At 47.0% G+C, this 21,480-nt stretch overlaps 1 protein-coding gene across 1 annotated transcript in view; it reads right to left on the reverse strand.

Annotated features, from left to right (window-relative positions):
- The window catches only part of LOC137322210 (dynein axonemal heavy chain 8-like), a 1,468,904-nt gene that overhangs the window by 803,123 nt on the left and 644,301 nt on the right, over positions 1-21,480 (reverse strand). The window contains exons 38-39 of the mRNA XM_067985326.1: positions 17,869-18,022; positions 4,294-4,457 (exon numbers count right to left, since the gene is read on the reverse strand). Of these exons, the coding sequence (XP_067841427.1) occupies positions 4,294-4,457; positions 17,869-18,022 (318 nt within the window). The remainder of the gene's footprint in view (positions 1-4,293; positions 4,458-17,868; positions 18,023-21,480) is intronic.

Here is a 21,480-nt window from a genome sequence, read left to right on the forward strand (position 1 = left end):
CGGCCCTTGAAAGTGTTGCCATCCAGAAGATTAATTTTCTGCTTTGGCTATTGGATGGAAAATTGCAGGCTTTGGGTGCATAATTTCCTAATATGCTGAAACTTTTTGATATTTGAGGATTCTAACATTTCAATGCTTGTGTTAAACAATGCAGAAATGAAGTAATTGGGGAAAGGGTCAGCATTAAAAACCCCCAAGAACAAGTAGAGCATTGAGTGTCAAAGGGTAACAAGTGGATATAAACCTGTTCTGGGTGCTAGAATCATTCAACAAATGCACCTTCTGGCAGTAGGGGAGGTTTTGGTCTCCGAGTGGTAAATGGCAGGAGGTGGGCAGCGTGAGAGTGGCGGCCACACGGAGAAGTCAGCGGAGCACATGTCTGAATTTCCGGGTTGCCCCTCATTAACAGGCAGCTTGTTGATTCGGTGGCGAGAAATCGGGCGTTGTGGCAGATACTTAAGTGTCCACAGTAGCAGCTTAAAGAGTGATGCATTTTTGGTGCAGATCAAAGAGAAGTAACAAAAAGCTGCAAGCAACATGAGTTCCAGCAAATTTTCAGATTCAGCGGTAGAGATGCTGGTACAGCAAGTTAGCACTTTCAAATCCTGTAATGTCAAAAAGAATACAAGCTACCACAAGTAAAATGACTTGAAAACCTCTATGGAACCTCTATAGCGCTGAAGACTTGCGCTCCAGAACTAGCCACGCCTCGAGCCAAGCTGTTTCAGTACAGCTACAACACTGGCATCTACCCAGTGTTGTAGCTGTAATGTGGAAAATTGCCTAGGTATGTCCTGTCCACAAAAAGCAGGACAAATCCATTCGTGCCAATTAACACCCCATCAGCCTACTCTCAATCAAGGCAGCATTTGACCGAGTGTGGCACCAAGGAGCCCTAGTAAAATTGAAGTCAATGGGAATCGGGGGAAAACTCTCCAGTGGCTGGAGTCATACCTAGCACAAAGGAAGATGGTAGTGGTTGTTGGATGCCAATCATCTCAGCCCCAGGACATTGCTGCACGAGTTCCTCAGGGGGCAGTGTCCTAGGCCCAACCATCTTCAGCTGCTTCATCAATGACCTTCCCTCAATCACAAGGTCAGAAATGGGGATGTTCGCTGATGATTGCACAGTGTTCAGTTCCATTCGCAACCCCTCAGATAATGAAGCAGTCCGAGCCCGCATGCAGCACGACCTGGACAACATCCAAGCTTTGGCTGATATGTGGCAAGTAACATTCAGGCCAGACACGTGCCAGGCAATGACCATCTCCAACAAGAGAGTCTAACCACCTCCCCTTGACATTCAACGGCATTACCATTGCCGAATCCCCCACCATCAACATCCTGGGGGTCACCACTGACCAGAAACTTAACTGGACCAGCCATATAAATACTGTGGCTACAAGAGCAGGTCAGAGGCTGGGTATTCTGCGGCGAGTGACTCACCTCCTGACTCCCCAAAGCCTTTCCACCATCTCCAAGGCACAAGTCAGGGGTGTGATGGAATACTCTCCACTTGCCTGGATGAGTGCAGCTCCAACAACACTCAAGAAGCTCGACACCATCCAGGACAAAGTAGCCCGCTTGATTGGCACCCCATCCACCACCCTAAACATTCACTCCCTTCACCACCGGCGCACAGTGGCTGCAGTGTGTACCATCCACAGGATGCACTGCAGCAACTCGCCAAGGCTTCTTCGACAGTACTTCCCAAACCCGCGACCTCTACCACCTAGAAGGACAAGAGCAGCAGGCACATGGGAACAACACCACCTGCACGTTCCCCTCCAAGTCACACACCATCCCGACTTGGAAATATATCGCCGTTCTTTCATCGTCACTGGGTCAAAATCCTGGAACTCCCTTCCTAACAGCACTGTGGGAGAACCTTCACCACACGGACTGCAGCGGTTCAAGAAGGTGGCTCACCACCACGTTCTCAAGGGCAATTAGGGATGGGCAATAAATGCTGGCCTTACTTTCTCTGTTGCAGGCATTCCATAGGGTTAGTTTCCCTGAGTACAGCTCTAATGACGCTGGCTGTCTCAGGGCAAACCAAATTTTGAGCAGGGGCTCGGGAGGTGGGAGATCAGAGATTGGGAGTTGCAGGAGCCGGGGAGGGTGGGAGATAGGGGATCGGGAGTTGTGGGGAAGGAGAGGGTGGGAGATCCAAGATCAGGAGTTGTGGGGCCAGGAGGGTGGGAGTTCGGAGATCAGGAGTCGCAGGGACCGGTGGAAGCCCTAGCAGGCTATCCATGTCTGGAAGCAATGTTGTTCAGCACATTATTTTAAATGCCACTAACAGTGCTGCAAGACCACCCAGACCACACTCGATATAATATTACAACTTTCTCCAAGTATGGGAAATTTCCCAAATGGGTGCCACAATTGTACCAGCAGCCAGAATAACTAATCCAGCAACTAACCTGTAACTGCTGCATGATCCCTTTAAATAGCCTTGGCAGGGGGTCTTTCATGCCCTTTAACTCTTGAAGGGATTCGCAAAATTTCACATGTTCCCCCCACCCCGAAGATTTATTGGAGTTATTAAAGAAACCCTGGTGTGACTGTTTTAAAAAATCCAAGGTCTCTCAAAATGGCTGCAGTCAGACACATGGCCGAGGACCGGCAGATTTGAAATTGCATTCTCAACAACTTGGCAGGCTTCGTGTCTCAGACAGGTTTCTTTAAACAATGCAGCTGCATTCTAGCCCTGAGGCAAGCTATCAACATGGCCGGCCAACGCATCAAAATTCGAGCAGGAAGTGATCGCAGGACAAAAGGTGAACCATCAAGGTACATTCGGAACAATGGTAAAGCAGTTAGCAAACAGATCGATACAGGAAATGGCCATTAATGTAAATGGGCCAGAGATGGGGTCCTTTGTCTTACGTTTCGTGCTTAAATCAAACAATGAAGCAAGCTGATAAGGTATGAAAAAAACCTGTTACCAAGAGGGTATAACTGGGGCTGCCCAGTATCTCTCTCTCTCTTGCTCTTCTCTCTTCGCCTCTTGGCCCTGTCCTGTCTGTCTGCTAGCACCTAAGAAGGAAGGCCATTCAGTAAACCTCGCAACCACATGTCGACGGCAACAGCAGGCACAGGGGCCAGGCCTTTTCATCTGTTTTCACCGGTGAGCATTAATTTTCTGGCCGCCACAAGACAACCTAGCATAAGTGTAAGGTTGGGGGTTAAGGGATATTGCTAAACTTGTGATTTTAGAATTTTCCCTCGATGTGTCCGTTTCTTTCAACCCGATAAGTGTAAGACTGTATTACATCCATAGCGGTTTCTTTATCTTCTGTATTATACTGTTTACCTTGTAGTTTTAGTTTTCTTATTAATAAACATTGGTTTTCCTTGTACCAATCCACTGGTCTGTTTGTCTGTCTTTGTTACCACTCGATAAGTCCTCAGCTCAGAATCAGGAAGGGGTAAGCGATTCGCAACCGCACAGCGGGCAGGGCAGCTCAGGAAAACATAACTGGCTGACCTATTATAAGCCCGAGAAACAGTAAAAAGAAACCCCTTACACTCTTCAGTTGTGGGAGGTTACGACAGTGCATTGACTGGAGCAGGGAGTTCGAAAATGGCGCCAGGTGCTTCAAATCAGCATTGTACACTGATCTACGTCATAATCTCCCTACTTTACATGTTGCCGGCATTCATTAGGTGCGCCATTTTTGGGGCTTAGGAGTTTGCATAGCACCTACACAATGGGCGCTATGTGGCCCAATTTAACCCCTGTCAAGTCTTCTCTAATTTGTTGCTGATTGAACCTTTAAAATTATGAAGCGATTTGATAGGGGAGATGTAGAGAAGATGTTTCCACTTGCGGGTCAGTCCAAAACTAGAGGCCATAAATATAAGATAGTTCCTAATAAATCCAATGAAGAATTCAGGAAAAACTTCTTTACCCAGAGAGTGGTTAGAATGTAGAACTTGCAACCACAGATAGCAAATAGCATAGATGCCTTTAAGGGGAATCTAGATAAGTACATGAGGGACAAAGGAATAGAAGGACATGCAGATAGTTAGATGAAGCTGGGTGGGAGGAAGCTCGCGTGGAGCATAAATATCAGCACAGACCAGTTGGGCCGAATGGCCTGTTTCTGTGTTGTAAATTCCATGTAATTCTATGTAACCTAATAACAACCATTACATATACCATAATTATTTCTTACTTTTTAAAAAGAGAATCAAATTAATTTTAAACCTTATGATCAATGAATCATTTCTCACTGGTTGTAAGCCACACCTTATTGGGCATGTAACAGTACCTGACTTTCTTACCCTGTTAGAGATTTCTGGCAGACCTCCAGTTGTTCCTGTAAGTGGGGCAGAAGCTGTCCCATAATGTCATCTCCCATACAACACTGGACTACAGTTGGAATTTCGTGAGCTCGCTGCATAATTTTTATCCACGATTTATCAACATTTTGAAAACGTTTTGCTTCCTAGAGAAATAATGCCACCTTGTCATCAACTACTAATTTTTGCAAGATAAGAACTGCACTTGTATCAAAATAAATTCACTGGACAACTTCAGATCAATTCAGTTTTTTTAAACACATTATTAATGCCCACAAGATATAAGTATTTTTACTGCTATACTATTATACTTTGAGTTACTGTCCTTTCCTATAGTTGCAGTTGAGTCTGGAATAGCAGACTTGGTAACTCCAGGTTTACTAAGAAACAGAATCCAGGAATTTCCTTATTAAAATCTACACCAACACTATGGAAGTAGTGTTGCAGATATACGGAACAGCCAGACTGGGGAAGGCTGAAGCTTCCTCTAGGGAAGTATCCCCCTCTAGGAAAAGTATTAAAAAATAAAAAGAAACATGCTTTCTGATTTGGTTACTACAGAGGTGAATTTCCTTGATGTTTTCCGATGCATAATCAGGTCAAGTAACTTTTCATGGCAGGAAAATAGGGCCGTTTTCTGCCATAAAATTGCTCCCTCTTGAGTACTCTCGCACTTTTTGGTCCTTCCCTTGATCTAGCCATGAGTTCCCTCATTTACATATATTATAATGAAGCCAGTGACACTGCAGCTCCAAGTTCCTGCTTTTACATTCGCAATGCACTTAGGACAATTTAAACTGCTGCTGCCAGGATCAGCTGAGACGGGTGGAACTGAGAAGTTTTAAGCCTGAAAATTGTGTAAAGTTTTACTGACGATTTCTGCAGCTGAGAACCAATTTTTGCAGCAGTTTTTTTCTGCCTATACAGGTCTGGACTTGCTTCTCACTGCTTCAACGTCCCCCCCACCCCATCCCTACCCACAGTGAGGACTTCTCAGAAGCAGGTATGGTATTCCTTATCAAATTACCTTTATGTGCTACTGTCACAGAAGATGTAGAATAACAAAGGATAGAGCTAAGGAGAGGCAGGCAACATATAAGGAGGAAGCAGCCCACCAGTTATTACCTCCTCCATAGAATATGCAGGCAGCTCAGGTCATTTGAGCACTTGGCTGAGGAGATGAATATAAGAGTGTCCTTCACCAAAGCAGCAATAAGGCAGCTCTGTCACCTGCTGCATGAGGACCTGCAACCCATACTGCTCTCTCTGTGGCTATGAAGCTGACCATCATGCTGAACTGTTATGACATAAGTTCATTTCAGGCAGCCACAGGCAATCTCTGTAATATCAGCCATGCATTCGTCAGATGACTTACATGCTTTACAGGAGAGCTGAAGTATTCATCACCTTTTATATTATGGCAAGGCAAGGGCAATCCAATTCTATGAGGTTGCTTGGTGCAACCCACAATCACAGATGCCAATCTTCAGCCAATTCAATTAACTCCACGTAACATCAAAACCAGCTGACTTCCCTGGACATAGCAAAGGCTAAGGACCCCGACAACATCTCGGCTGTAGTGTTGTACAGAACTAGCCGTTTCCCTGGCTAACCTGTTCCGGCACAGCTACAACACTGACATCTACCTGTTAACATGGAAAATTGCTCAAGCATGTCTTGTCCATAAAAAGCAGAACAAATCCAACCCAACCAATTAATGTCCCATCAGCCTACTCCCAATCAACAAGAGTATTGTTCCTTGAAGGCCCTCATGGGATATGGCCTGCTCAATGCCCTGCATTTCCTCCTCCCTCTCCTCGCAGCTTGACCTGCTCTATGTGGCCTCTCTGCATGCTCCCAGTCCTGTTCTATGCCCAGCAGACCACCCATGGTTGCCAGGAATCTTCTTCAAGCACTGTTATAAAGTACACCAACTGTAAGGTAGTATCTGCCAAACCACTCTCAAATATACTCTCGCAACTTTCTGTAAGTATAGGAAGCTTCAATAAACACGTTCTATTCGAGCCAGAAGCAAGAATCCAGTAACTAACCTGCAACACCTGCATGATCCCTTTAAATTGTGCTGATGGGGAGGGTTCACCAGGCAGTCTAAAACATGTTCAGGTGTTCGTGGTTAAGACAATACATTGAGTGGAACATTAAATGCCAAAATGGTGTCTATCACTTTAAATCAGTGTTGCACACTGATCTAACGCATATTCTCCCTACTTTACATGATGCCGGCGTTCGCTATCTGCGCATTTGCGAAACCCTTTACCAAGATGGCGTCCGGCGCACGTCACACTAGAAGCGTGTGAGCGTGTTCCGGATGCCATTTTAGAGCTCCGTGAGGCTGCGTAGCACCGAAACAATGGGCGCTAAATGGTCCAATTTCAAGCCCCTCCTCTTCTCTGCACTGCTTCCAGAGCTTGACATCCGTAGGCTTAAACTCGACTGATTTGGTAATATCGCACAGGATTCGGTTTGCTTTCTTAATTTTTTTTTTATTCGTTCATGGGATGTGGGCGTCACTGGCAAGGCCAGCATTTATTGCCCATCCCTAATTGCCCTTGAGAACGTGGTGGTGAGCCACCTTCTTGAACCGCTGCAGTCCGTGTGGTGAAGGTTCTCCCACAGTGCTGTTAGCAAGGGAGTTCCAGGATTTTGACCCAGCGACGATGAAGGAATGGCGATATATTTCCAAGTCAGGATGGTGTGTGACTTGGAGGGGAACGTGCAGGTGGTGTCGTTCCCATGTGCCTGCTGCTCTTGTCCTTCTAGGTGGTAGAGGTCGTGGGTTTGGGAGGTGCTGTCGAAGAAGTCTTGGTGAGTTGCTGCAGTGCATCCTGCGCTGGTGGTGAAGGGAGTGAATGTTTAGGGTGGTGGATGCGGTGCCAATCAAGCAGGCTGGATGGTATCGAGCTTCTTGAGTGTTGTTGGAGCTGCACTCATCCAGGCAAGTGGAGAGTATTCCATCACACTCCTGACCTGTGCCTTGTAGATGGTGGAAGGGCTTTAGGGAGTCAGGAGGTGAGTCACTCGCCGCAGAATACCCAGCCTCTGACCTGCTCTTGTAGCCACAGTATTTATATGGCTGGTCCAGTTAAGTTTCTGGTCAATGGTGACCCCCAGGACATTGATGGTGGGGGATTCGGCGATGGTAAAGCCGTTGAATGTCAAGGGGAGGTGGTTAGACTCTCTCTTGTTGGAGATGGTCGTTGCCTGGCACATATGTGGCAAGTAACATTCGTGCCAGACATCAGCCCAAGCCTGGATATTGTCCAGGTCGTGCTGCATGCGGGCACGGACTGCTTCATTATCTGAGGGGTTGCGAATGGAACTGAACACTGTGCAATCATCAGCGAACATCCCCATTTCTGACCTTATGATGGAGGGAAGGTTATCGATGAAGCAGCTGAAGATGGTTGGGCCAAGGACATTGCCCTGAGGAACTCCTGCAGCATTGTTCTGGGGATGAGATGATTGGCCTCCAACAACCACTATGTTCTTCCTTTGTGCTCGGTATGACTCCAGACACTGGAGAGTTTTCCCCTGATTCCCACTGACTTCAATTTTACGAGGGCTCCTTGGTGCCACACTTGGTCAAATTCTGCCTTGATGTCAAGGACAGTCACTCTCACCTCACCTCTGGAATTCAGCTCTTTTGTCCATGTTTGGACCAAGGCTGTAATGAGGTCTGGAGCCGAGTGGTCCTGGCGGAACCCAAACTGAGCATCGGTGAGCAGATTATTGGTGAGTAAGTGCCGCTTGATAGCACGGTCAACGACACTTTCCATCACTTTGCTGATGATTGAGAGTAGGCTGATGTAATTGGCCAGATTGGATTTGTCCTGCTTTTTGTGGACAGGACATACCTGGGCAATTTTCAACATTGTCGGGTAGATGCCAGTGTTGCAGCTGTACTGAAACAGCTTGGCTAGAGGCGCGGCTAGTTCTGGAGCACAAGTCTTCAGCACTACAGCCGGGATGTTGTTGGGGCCCATAGCCTTTGCTGTTTGGAGTGCACTCAGCCGTTTATTGGTATCACGTGGAGTGAATCGAATTGGCTGAAGACTGGCTTCTGTGATGGTGGGGATATCAGGAGGAGGCTGAGATGGATCATCCACTTGGCACTTCTGGCTGATGATGGTTGTAAACGCTTCAGCCTTGTCTTTTGCACTCACGTGCTGGGCTCTGCCATCATTGAGGATGGGGATGTTTACAGAGCCTCCTCCTCCCGTTAGTTGTTTAATTGTCCACCACCATTCACGACTGGATGTGGCAGGACTGCGGAGCTTTGATCTGATCCATTGGTTGTGGAACGTTTAGCTCTGTCTATAGCATGTTGCTTCCGCTGTTTAACATGCATGTAGTCCTGAGTTGTAGCTTCACCAGGTTGGCACCTCATTTTTAGGTACGCCTGGTGCTGCTCCTGGCATGCTCTTCTACACTCCTCATTGAACCAGGGTTGATCCCCTGTCATGTTGGTAATGGTAGAGTGAGGAATATGCCGGGCCATGAGGTTACAGATTGTGCTGGAATACAATTCTGCTGCTCCTGATGGCCCACAGCACCTCATGGATGCCCAGTTTTGAGCTGCTAGATCTGTTCTGAATCTATCCCATTTGGCACGGTGGTAGCGCCACACAACACGTTGGATGGTGTCCTCAGTGCGAAGACGGGACTTCGTCTGCACGAGGACTGTGCGGTGACGGGACTTCGTCTCCACGAGGACTGTGCGGTGTCATGGACAGATGCAATTGCTGCGCTGCAATACTGGACATGGTCAGTGTAGGGTCTGATATCACTTGTTAAACTTGTATAGTTATGTTAAACTTGTAGAGAACCTTGGTTCGACCACACTTGGAGTACTGTGGACATTTCTGGCTCCATATTATAAAAAGGATACAGAGGCACAGGAGAAGATGCAACAAGATTTACTTTGAAGATACCAGAACTGAGAGGTCATACCTATTAGGAAAGATTGAGCAGGCTGAGGCTCTTTTCTCTGGAGAAGACTGAGGGGTGACCTGATAGAGGCCGTTATGATTATGAAAGGGTTTGATAGGTCGACGTAGAGATGTTTCCACTTGTGGGGGAGACCAGAACTAGGAACCATAAATATAAGACAGTCTATAAATATAAGACTAATAAATCCAATAGGGAATTCAGGCGAAACCTCTTTACCCAGAGAATGGTTGGAATGTGGAACTCGCTACCACAAGGAGTAGTTGAGGAGACTAGCCTCGATGCATTTAAGGGGAAGCTAGATAAACACATGAGGGAGAAAGGAATAGAAGAATATGCTGATAGGATTAGATGAAGTAGGGAGGGAGGAGACTCGTGTGCAGCATAAACACCGGCACAGACCTGTTGGGCTGAATAGCCTGTTTCTGTGCTGTTCATTGTATGTAATTCTATATAACTCCCAGACCTCTGTCAGCCTCATCCCTAAATGGTTCAACTCCATTCCATCTACCGCTTGGCTTCCCCGTAACCCCCTACCCAAATTCCAGGTACTGGGTCATTAATTATATTGCAGGCAAGCCCCCACACTTATAGCAGCGCAATAGGGGTTCTCGCTCAGCGTAAACAGCAGAATATTGGAGCGGCACCCTGCCATTCGAAAGGGGATGGCAGCGGACCAGTCTGGCTGAGTCTAAAAGGAAGTCATCTGCTTCCATGCTGGCAGGCTGTGAATCAAATAACAATCGATCCCTCTAGGATCAATTGCTGTTTGATTCTTCCACTGTGAGGCCCACATATCCCCAAAATGGAACTTATGCCTGCTTTCCGTAGATGTAGGTAGCACTCGCTTTATCAGATGCATATTTAGCAGGGTGTCCAGGATAGCCCTGGAACGCCTGCTGTACACCCCCAAACTACTGTTGGGACATAAGAAGCCCAGGCAGAAAATGCACCCACTCCGCTTGGTCGGAATTTGTTGTTCATGAACTAAAGGATCAGTAACCCGTCAGATCAAATTTTGGTGCCTCTACTGCACCTGAGTTCCATCGCAAGTAGTAGTAGAATTTCTGTGCTTAGATCTCTTGCTCGGTGGACAGTAATTATTCATGTTGATGAAGGGAGAAAAAGAACTGGATTGAACACACTGGGCTCGATTTTCGCACCCACGACCGGATGCGTTCGTGGCGGGAGAATTGCGAAAATCCGGGATTCCTGGGGCTGGTCTGGAGCCCGGCTCCAACCCGTCCACTTCCGGGTTCCCCAGTGATGCGCTGACATGCGTGCGCAGCCCCCGCATGTGGGACTCCCGCCGGCAATTAAAGCCGGTGGGGTGCCACTTAGAGTACTTAAACAAGTACTTCAGGTCGTTTACAGACCTGATTGACCTGATATTTTAGGAGGGCTGGGATTTTGAAATTAACTGAGACTGTTTCCCGTACTGGGGGAAACACTCCCAGTTCAAATGGATGTGCTGAAGCCATCAGCCTGTGGCAGCTGCAAAGGTCCATTTGACAGGTTGCGGGGGGAGACCCTCACTCATTGCAGGAGGCCATTCTGTCACTTTGGACAAAGTTTGGCCTCCACCACCCTCCCCCTAACAATAAAATTCACAAACTTGCACACTTACCCTGGCATCCAGACACATTTACCTACCTTGCGGACCCCCACATCTTCCAGATGGGGGCCGCCGTAGCTGAAGTCATGACCTCCTCGGAGGGCAAACAGCATCAACAGCCTCGCCGGCCACGCCGTCCACCTCAGACACGTGGAGCTCCACAACACAGTGCTGTGACACATCCACCTGCTCAGCAGGAAGGAGGGCAAAGGCAGAGAGAGATGCGTCACAGAGGGCACTATCCTCGCCAAAGGGTCTACAGACCGAGGCTCAGCTTCCTGGACCTCTCTGAGCAGCAGTGCAGACGGAGGCTCAGAGTCACTCGACATGTAGTCATGGACATCTGCAGCCTCCTTCATGCCGAGCTGCTCCCGGCTGGCCCGAGCACCATCTTCTGTTGCTGTCAAAGTCACCACTGCCCTCACAACTTCTCCTTCGCATCCTTCCAGGGTGCCACCGGGGACATCGCCAACATCTCTCAGTCGTCTGCACAAAAGAGCCCTGCAAATATACCTACACCCACTCTGCAGTGACACAATGGGTGGCATCAGGTGTGGGTCTTCATAGTGATCCTCAGGAAAGGGCATTATTGCACAAACCAGACAAGATTCGCAAAGACGTGGCAGTAGTGGTGACAATATAATATGTGATGTGAGTTGATCAGAAATTAAATATAGGTAAACACCATGACAAACCCTCAAACACCCTTGTGCATCCCCTTCATGCTCACGACACGTTTGCCTTATGCTTCCTACTGCACATATGTGATGCATGCCCTGTGGCTGCAGCACAGGTAGTGGCAGGTTGAGTGAGGCTGACCGTGAAAGAGATGCATGAGAGGGTGATTATGAGATAGAGCCATGAGATTGTATGAGGATTGGGTTGAGTGGTAGTGGTGGGATGAGTACTGGCGAGGTGAGTAAGTGCAGGTAAGATGAGGATGAGCTTTGAGTGGGTGTGAGGGGTGATGTGATAGAGTAGTGTTGGCAGTGCAGAAGGAGATGTGGGGTGGGGGCGGTGATGAGGCAGACGGAGTGTAGGGGAATGAGTAAGTGTACTCAATTCGGCTGACCTACTTAGGTGATTGAAGCACCTCCTGCACTGTATGCAGGTGTGCGAAATGTTGGTGGTGCTGGTGACCTCCTCTGCCACCTCGAGCCAGGCCTTCTTGGTGGCAGTGGCAGGCCGCTTCCTCCCGCCCGCCGGGGGGAAGATCTCTGTCCTCCCCCTCCTCCCCACCCCATCCAATGATACCTGGAGTGAGGCATCATTAAACCTGGAAGCAGCCTTCCCCCTGGGCTGCTCCATGCTGTAATTTTTCCTATTTTCTGCAGCATCAGTCAGTGGAGGACTCCCCTTTAAATAGGGCTCCTCCAGCTGACAGACCTTGCTGCGCATGCGCAGTCCGCCCGCCAACCAGCTTACCAGCGGGAAACCCAGAAGCACAGGTAAATGGCTCCAATTAGCCTGCGATTCCGTGCGGAGCACACTGATTTCACCTGGCGCGTTACCCAGGCACCCAGTCGACCCCCCGCTGAGAACCCGCCGCCCAGCTAATATCAAGCCCATTATTTGTATTTTTGCAACAAAAAGAGCTCACATGAATTCTGGCTGAAAAGTCTCTTTCAAGGAATGATTTTCTTGGTGTCACTGCTTATTCTCCCTACAATACATGGGGCCTGATATTCTGATAACCATGCTTTACTGCCAGAAATGCGACAAGTTGAGACTTCTGTTCATCTTGGTTAGGCCTCAATTAGAATACTGTGTCCAATTTTGGTCTTATCACATTACGGATGATATTGGGGCCTTGGAAAGCGTGCAGAGGAGGGCCACAAGATTAATTCCTAGTTTGAAGCATCTTAGTTACCAAGATAAGCTCAAAGAGTTGGGTCTCTGCACTTTAGAGAAGCGTAGACCTAGGGGTGATCTGATCGACGTTTATAAGACGATGAAGCAACTAGATTGTGTTTGTGTTGTCAGTTTGTTTCAAGTAAATAGGTTAGGGAGAATCAGGGGTCACAATCTCAAGTTCTGTCAAGGCAGAACTAGTTTTGATGTTCAAAGGTAATTCTTTTCCAAGAGAATATTGGACCTGTGGAGCAAGCTGGCGGCTCATGAATGCTGATTCACTGAGTTCTTTCAAGCGAGATCTGAACCCGTTTCTGGCTGGGGCGTACAAGAGGTACGTACTGTATAACATTTATCAGGGCCAAAGTGGTCTCCTGGATTAGTTTTGATCGCCTATGGGGGCCAGAGAGGAATTTTCCAGGCTTTTTTCCCTAATTGGCTGGGGTTTTCATCTGTTTTTTCACTTCTTCCAGGATATTACATGGCATTCGGGGGGGGTGGGGAATGTATGTATTGTGATGCACAAGACATCACATTTGTATGGGACTGGCTGGATGGACCAGTAGGATTTTTCCGGTCCATCATTTTTCAAATGTTCGTATCCTTTCGCCCTGACACTGACCCCTCGTCCAATCAGAAATCCCGAGGTCAGGTCATTATAATATTGCTGTGTGGGACAAGGATGCAACTCTCATCAGTAATTGGTGAGTTAAGCCAAAGGAGGCCCGGAGGGAGGGGCAGGGGAAAGCATTGCTTGGGCACAGTTTCTGTATTTAAAGCTGGACTGCGCTTAAATGGGAAACAGCAAGCAGATGTGAGTAGAAATGGGACTGGCAAATGAAACATTGTGGGTGTGGGTGGCAAGAAACCTGCCAATACAGCAGCATGGAAAATGTGGAAGAAAGTGCCTCTGGCTATCCGTGGCACCAATCCTAACCTCCAAAACCCTTCCAATGCAGTAAGACATTTATTGTTAAGTGACATAGCTGCAATTTGCCAATGATTTTTAATTTTTTGTCTAACCAACATTTACCGTAAATGTTCAGTCCACATCCTGAGCACAACCTAAGATTTGCGTACTGACTGAACATTTAGGGTAAATTTTAATTTGGGGCGGGAATTCAGGTGCGGGAGCCAAAGCTGGCAGGAAACCATCCGGCGCCAGGAGTGTGACATCTCGGAGATTTTAACTCCTGGGTCTCATTTACATGCCTCAAGACTGACTCCCTCTCTCGAAGCTGGTGGGAATTACATCAAAATTGGTGGGGGATCAGGTCAGGTCGCTGCCAGGGATCCATGGAAACAGTCTCAGACAAGGAAATTAGGGATTGAGTTGGATGGGTCAGCACGCGTGTGATTGGGAGAGCTGTGGGGAAGTCTATTTTTTGAACAAGAGTGTAACATTTGCAATTCTCCAGTGCTCTGGCACCAGCCCCATATCTAAGTCGGATTAGAAGATTATAGCCAGCACCTCTGCAATTTCCACTCGTACTTCCCTCAGCAACCTAGGATGCATCCCATCCGGACTGGGTGACTTATCTACTTTAACTACAGCTAGCCTTTCTAATACCTCTTCTTTATAAATTTTTAGGCCATCCAGTATCTTAACTACCTGCTCTTTTACTGTGACTTGGCAGCATCTTCTTCCTTGGTAAAGACAGATGCTAAGTACTCATTTAGTACCTCAGCCATGCCCTCTGCCTCCATGAGTAGATCTCCTTTTTCGTCCCTAATTGGCCCCATCCCTTCTCTTACTACCCATTTACTGAATATGCCTATAGAAGGCTTTTGGATTCCCTTTTACGTTGGCCGCCAGTCTATTCCCATTATCTCTCTTTGCTCCTCTTGTTTCCTTTTTCATTTCTCCTCTGAATTTTCTATATTCAGCCTGTTTCTCACTTATATTATCCACCTGATATCTGTCTTACGCCCCCTTTTTCTGATTCATCTTACTCTCTCACTTTCATCATCCAGGGAGTTTTGGCTTTGGTTGCCCTACCTTTCCCCCTCGTGGGAATGTACCGAGACTATACCTGAACCAGCTCCTCTTCAAAGGCTGCCCATTGTTTGATTACAGTTTTGCCTGCCAATCTTTGATTCCAATTTACCTGGGCTAGAACTGTTCTCAACCCACTGAAATTGGCTCTCCTCCAATTAAGTATCTTTCCTCTAGATTGCTCCTTGTCTTTTTCCAAAACTAATCTAAACCTTATGATACTATGATCACTGTTCCCTAAATGTTCCCCTACTGACATTTGCTCCACTTGACCCACTTCATTCCCCAGAACTAGATCCCGTAATTCCTCCTTCCTTGTTGGCCCGGAAACATACTGAGCAAGAAAGTTCTGCTGAACACACTTCAGAAATTCCTCCCCCTCTTTGCCTTTACACTATTAGTATCTAGGAAAGTTGAAGTCCCCCACATGCCAACATCTGATTTGTTTTACTCACTGCCACCGAGCATTGTTGCAATTGCTTCAATTTATTGTCAATCAGGACCCAAGATCTTTCATTTTCCATGCACATTATTTCTTCCCATTTAAGCAATGGTTCCTTCTTAAATTTTTTGTCCCCACATGAAGCGCTTTACATTTCTTTACATTGAATTTCATCTGTCACCTGGCCAATTCGCAGGTATATTCAAATCCTCCTGTAGCTTATCCAGTTCAGCATTGGAGTCCACCACCTTCATTAGCTTTGTGCCATCTGCAAATTTAGCCATTGCGCTTGTGACTCCTAGCTCCACATCATTTCATAGAATCATAGAATGGTTACAGCACAGAAGGAGGCCATTCGGCCGACCGAGCCCATGCCGGCTCTTTCTAAGAGCAATCCAGTTAGTCTCATTTCCCCACTCTTTCCCCATAGCCCTGCAATTTTTTTCCCTTTCAGTACTTATCCAATTCCTTTTTGAAAGCCACGATTGAATCTGCTTTCACCACCCTTTCAGGCAGTGCAATCCAGATCATAACCACTTGCTGTTTTTCCTCATGTCGCCTTGTTTTTCTTCTGCCAATTGCTTAAATCTGTGTCCTCTGTTTCTCGACCCTTTTGCCAATGGGAACAGTTTCTCTTTATTTACTTTATCTAAACCCTGCATGATTTTGAATACCTCAATCAAATCTCCTCTCAACCTTCTCTGCTCTAAGGAGAATAACCCCAGCTTCTCCAGTCTATCCACGTAACTGAAGTCCCTCATCCCTGGAACCATTCGAGTAAATCTTTTCTGCACCCTCTCTAAAGCCTTCACATGCTTCCTAAAGTGCGGTGCCCAGAATTGGACACAATACTCCAGTGGTGGCTGAACCAGTGTTTTATAAAGGTTCATCATAACTTCCTTGCTTTTGTACTCTTACGCCTCTATTTATAAAGCCCAGGATCTCATATGCTTTTTTAACTGCTTTCTCAACCTATCCTGCCGCCTTCAAAGTTTTGTCCACATAACCTCTCTGTTCCTGCACCCGCTTTAGAATTGTATCATTTAGTTTATATTGCCTCTCCTCGTTCATCCTGCCAAAATCTAACACCTCGTGTTATCTGCGTTAAATTTCATCTGCCATGTGTCCGCCCATTCCACTAGCCTATGTCCTCTTAAAGTCTATTACTATCCTCCTCACTGTTTACTACACTTCCAAGTTTTGTGTCATCTGCAAATTTTGAAATTGTGCCCTGTACACCCGTCCAAGTCATTAATATATATCAAAAAAAGCAGTGGTCCCAGCACCGACCCCTGGGCAACACCACTGTATACCTTCCTCCAGTCTGAAAAACAACCGTTCACAACTCTCTGTTTCCAGTCTCTTAGCCAATTTCGTATCCATATTGCCACTGCCCCTTTTATTTATAAAGATATTAAACAAAAGAGGTCCCAAAACAGACCCCTGTGGGACCCCACTGGGGTAAGATTCTCCCAGGCTGATGACAATCCCTGTACCGCTATCCTCTGGGTTCTATCGGTCAACCAATTATATATCCATTGTAGAATATTTCCACCGATTTCTGCTTTCTTTATTTTCAGTACCAGCCTTTCTAGAGGAATTGTACCAAAGGCCTTACTGAAATCCAAGCACACCACATCCACTCCCTTACCTCTAACAAGCTCCTTTGTTACACCCTCAAAGAAAACCAGTAAGTGCTGTAATTTCTGTCATTCTATGAAAGCCACGAAGATAGATTGGCAAGACCTCCCCTTCATGAACTCATATTGGCTATCTTTTATGATTTTATTTCTAACCAGATGGTCCATGATCTTATCTTTAATAAGCGAATCCATAACTTTACCCGCAATGGATGTCAAACTCTGATGCCAGGAAGCTGGGCACAGACCTGCAGGATGCACTGACCGTGGTCGTGAACAAGCTGGACATTGAGGGAATGGAATCCCATTCTATTCGGAAAGATGCCAGAATGGGGATAGAGGCAAGGCAATGTGGGTGCAGTCTATGGCACCTTGGGGAAGCCTGCACTGTGGGCCAAGCCTAATGCTTCCGTGTCCTGCTTTGCTCATTCCATTGGGAACGAGATGTAGGTGTTCCACCTGCTTCGGTGACCACCCTGATACAACAGTAGATTGCAAACTGTGAGATGTCAACTTCTGTAGTCTAGAAGGAGTCTGTTCCTTGAAAGCTAACGGCTACTCTGACCTTGACAACCACATGCAGCGCTGTCCTGGTTCAAGGCTCGGGTTGTGGCTGCAGCAGATGAAATAGCTTGGTGATAGCCTCCTTTATGATCTGAAGGTACCTGGACCATTGCTCCTCGGTGAAGATCAGAGAGAAGAGATGCCTCTTTAGACCCGCTGTGGGTATGGCATCCTGCGCAGTGCCCTCCTCCTCCCTCTTGTCCCATCTGCTCTTGCTCTTTCCTGTCTGCTTGGCTGCTCCCTCTTATCCTCCAGCACCAAAGTCAACCCTACCAGACCACTGATGACTGCAGTGAAACTGTTTTGAAAGCAACCAAAAACAGTGCAGCACCAGCAAACACCTGTAAAACAGGCACGGCACCAACACATTTCTAGATCTGTTTATTTCTAATTGATCTGTGTTAGAATTAAATCAGTGATGAAGAAACATGAAGCTGGCTGATGTTCATTTTTAGAATGTCTAGATTAATGGTATAATTACCTGTGGCAGTTGTTTGGCGATATCCCCTCCAACAAAGACAGCCTCCAGATAAACCCACAGATTTTGTACTAAAAGCCACTGTTCTATTATAGTTGTGCATGTTGTCAGATTGTGCACCCAGATCTGAATATCCTTCTTATAGTAAGCATTATATCTGCAGGGGAGAACAATTCCAGAAGTCTAATAAAATGCAGGTGGATTATAGGCCACTTTTTAAAAAATATTTCTCTAGTTAGAGCATTAAATGGAATTAGAGTAGACGGTTCCAGCTGAGGAGCTAGCATGGGTCAGGCACAAAAACATTAGGCTGAATGGGCTTCTATGCTGTAATTCCATACATAGGCCTGAAATTGGGTGGCTGTTCCGCTAGGAGTCCATCTGAATGGCCACAAACTCAGTTGGGACCTGGAATAATCAGGGCCCAGCCTCAGGAATGAGTTTCTGGGATGGCTTTGTGGAGGTCTAGTGGTGCGATATCATACAATGGGAACAGGTATACCTGGTCTCACCAGGCATACCTGCCCAATCCCAGCAGAAGTGGAGTCCACCTGGAGGTTCAGGGTGAGGTTGGGACTCCCGAAGATATGGATGCCAAAAAGCATTGGAGGATGTTTGAAGGAGGCCACCCGACATCCAGATTGTTCTTCAGGGGCAGGGGGAAAGCGAGATACACAGGCTGGCTAGCAGGTGTGCTCCCTCACCACTGAAAGCTCACTCCTGCAGGCCCCACACTCTGTCCCCATGAGTATCGGCAGGATCAGCGGCAGGCATGAGCCCAGTGTAACAGTTGGGATTGTCCTTTACATCCCTTGTTGCATATACTTTGGACTCAGCACAACACAGCTGTTTGGTAAAGCATCGTTACTTAAACAATTAAAACAATTTAACAGTCACTTAACTATAAACATCCACAACAAGTTAACTTCCTCCCATCATAAATAAATGCAGCCATTAATAGATTTTTAACATTATATTCTTGATAACTGACATAATGGGATTGTTTTTAACTCAGAGGTTTTCCAACGAGAAACCCCGTTGGCGAGTTACTTTCCCGCTGCCAATGGTGATTTTAACCACTGGACCTCATTAACTTGCTGCCAGAACCTGGGGGAATTGAACGTAAAACGGCTGTCAGCCTGTGGAGAACAGGGGATCCGGGGGCGACACGTGGTAAGGAAGGGACGAGGAGTGCAGGGCAGGGGAGGCCTAAACTATCCTTGTGGGGCCTGGAGGAGCACTTGTGCCTCCACAAAAGAAAGTAAAAAACTTACCTCTTCTGCGTCCAATCCTCTTGTGAGAGGCCTTCACCTGGCGGGAAAGTCGCAGCCGGTTCCCCACAGGCCGAAGTTAAAATTGCAGTCAGGGCCCGATGATGTTATCAGACCCCAATCTGTACATTTAAAGAAGGACCCCACCAGCTTTGGATGGGCGGTTGAGCCATGACATTACCCGTGACAGCCACAGCTCAATCTAGACTGACACTCCAGAGCAGTACTGAGGGAGTGCTGCACTGTTGGCGGTGCTTTCTTTTGGATCAAACCTTAAACCTTAAACCGTCTGCCCTCTCAGGTGGACGTGAAAGATCCCATGGCAGTATTTCGAGGAAGAGCAAGGGAGTTCTGCCCGGTATCCTGGCGCATATTTATCCCTCAACCATCAGTAAAAAAAAAAGCAATTATCTGTTCATCATCACATTGCTGTTTAAGGGAGCTGCCGTGTTTCCTACTTTATGTCAGATACCGAGAGCTCAATAGGAATGTCAGTGGGAGAGCATTTTGGTGGTCGTGATCATAATTCAGTTAGATTTAGCATAGTTATGGAAAAGGACAAAAATAGAAAAGGAGTAAAAGTTCACAATTGGGGAAAGGCAAATTTTACTAAGCTGAGAAGTGATTTATCAAAAGTGGACTGGAAACAACAGCTTGAAGGTAGATCAGTGTAAGAACAGTGCAAGGCATTCAAGGGGGAGATAGTGAAGGTTCAGAGCAAATATGTACTCACAAAGAAAAAGGGTGGGGCTGCCAAATCTAGATCCCCCTGGACGTCAAGGAGCATTCAGGGTAAGATAAAGCAAAAAAGGGAAGCTTATGTCAGACGCCGAGAGCTTTTTTTTCATTTGGTCATGGGGTGTGGTTATAGCTGGCAAGGCCAGCATTTATTGCCCATCCTAATTGCCCTTGAGAAACTGGTGATGAGCCGGCTTCTTGAACCACTGCAGTCCGTGTGGTGAAGGTTCTCCCACAGTGCTGTCAGCAAGGGAGTTCCAGGATTTTGACCCAGCGACGATGAAGGAACGGCGATACATTTCCAAGTCCGGATGGTGTTTGACTTGGAGGGGAATGTGCAGGTTGTGTTGTTCCCATGTGCCTGCTGCCCTTGTCCTTCTAGGTGGTAGAGGTCATGGGTTTGGGAGGTGCTGTCGAAGAAGCCTTGGCGAGTTGCTGCAGTGCATCCTGTAGATAGTACACACTGCAGCCACGGTGCGCTGGTGGTGAAGGGAGTGAATGTTTAAGGTGGTGGATGGGGTGCCAATCAAGAGGGCTGCTTTGTCCTGGATGGTGTTGAGCTTCTTGAGTGTTGTTGGAGCTGCATTCATCCAGGCAAGTGGAGAGTATTCCATCACACTCCTGACTTGTGCCTTGTAGATGGTGGAAAGGCTTTGGGGAGTCACTTGCTGCAGAATACCCAGCCTCTGACCTGCTCTTGTAGCCACAGTGTTTATGTGGCTGGTCCAGTTAAGATTCTGGTCAATGCTGACCCCCAGGATGTTGATGGTGGGGGATTCGGCAATGGTAATGCCGATTAATGTCAAGGGAAGGTGGTTGGACTCTCTCTTGTCGGAGCAATGGAAGTCTTTCAGAAGGGAGATTGAGACCATACAATGGCAACATGTTCCCGTAAAGGTCAAGGGTGGTTCCAAGAACTCCAGGGAACCTTGGATGTCAGGGGATATACGAGAATGGATTAGGAAAAAAAGGAGGGCTTTTGGCAGATACAAAAGGCTAAAGACGGAGGAAGCCCTAGAGGAGTACAAAAAGTGCAGGGGGATACTTAAAAAATAAATTAGGAGATCAAGGAGGGGCCATGAAATAACACTGGCGAGCAAAATAAAGGAAAATCCTAAGATGTTTTATAAGTATATTAAGGGTAAGAGGATGACTAGGGAAAAAATAGGGCCCATTAGGGACAAAAATGGCAATCTGTGTGTGGAGCCGGCAGATGTAGGAGGGGTTCTAAATGAATTTTTTGCATCTGTTTTCACTATGGAGAAGGACGATGTAGACATAGAAATACGGCAGGGGGACTGTGATATACTCGAACATATTAACATCGAGCGGGAGGAGGTATTGGCGGTTTTAGCAGGCCTAAAAATGGATAAATCCCCAGGCCCGGACGAAATGTATCCCAGGCTACTGTGTGAGGCAAAGGAGGAGATTGCGGGGGCTCTGACACATATATTCAGAACCTCTCTGGCCACAGGGAATGTGCCAGAGGACTGGAGAACCGCTAATGTAGTACCATTATTCAGGAAGGGGAGTAGGGAAAAACCGGGGAACTACAGGCCAGTGAGCCTAACATCAGTGGTAGGAAAATTATTGGAAAAAATTCTGA

This window comes from Heptranchias perlo, chromosome 5 (genome assembly GCF_035084215.1).
Source record: "Heptranchias perlo isolate sHepPer1 chromosome 5, sHepPer1.hap1, whole genome shotgun sequence".
NCBI lineage: Eukaryota > Metazoa > Chordata > Chondrichthyes > Hexanchiformes > Hexanchidae > Heptranchias > Heptranchias perlo.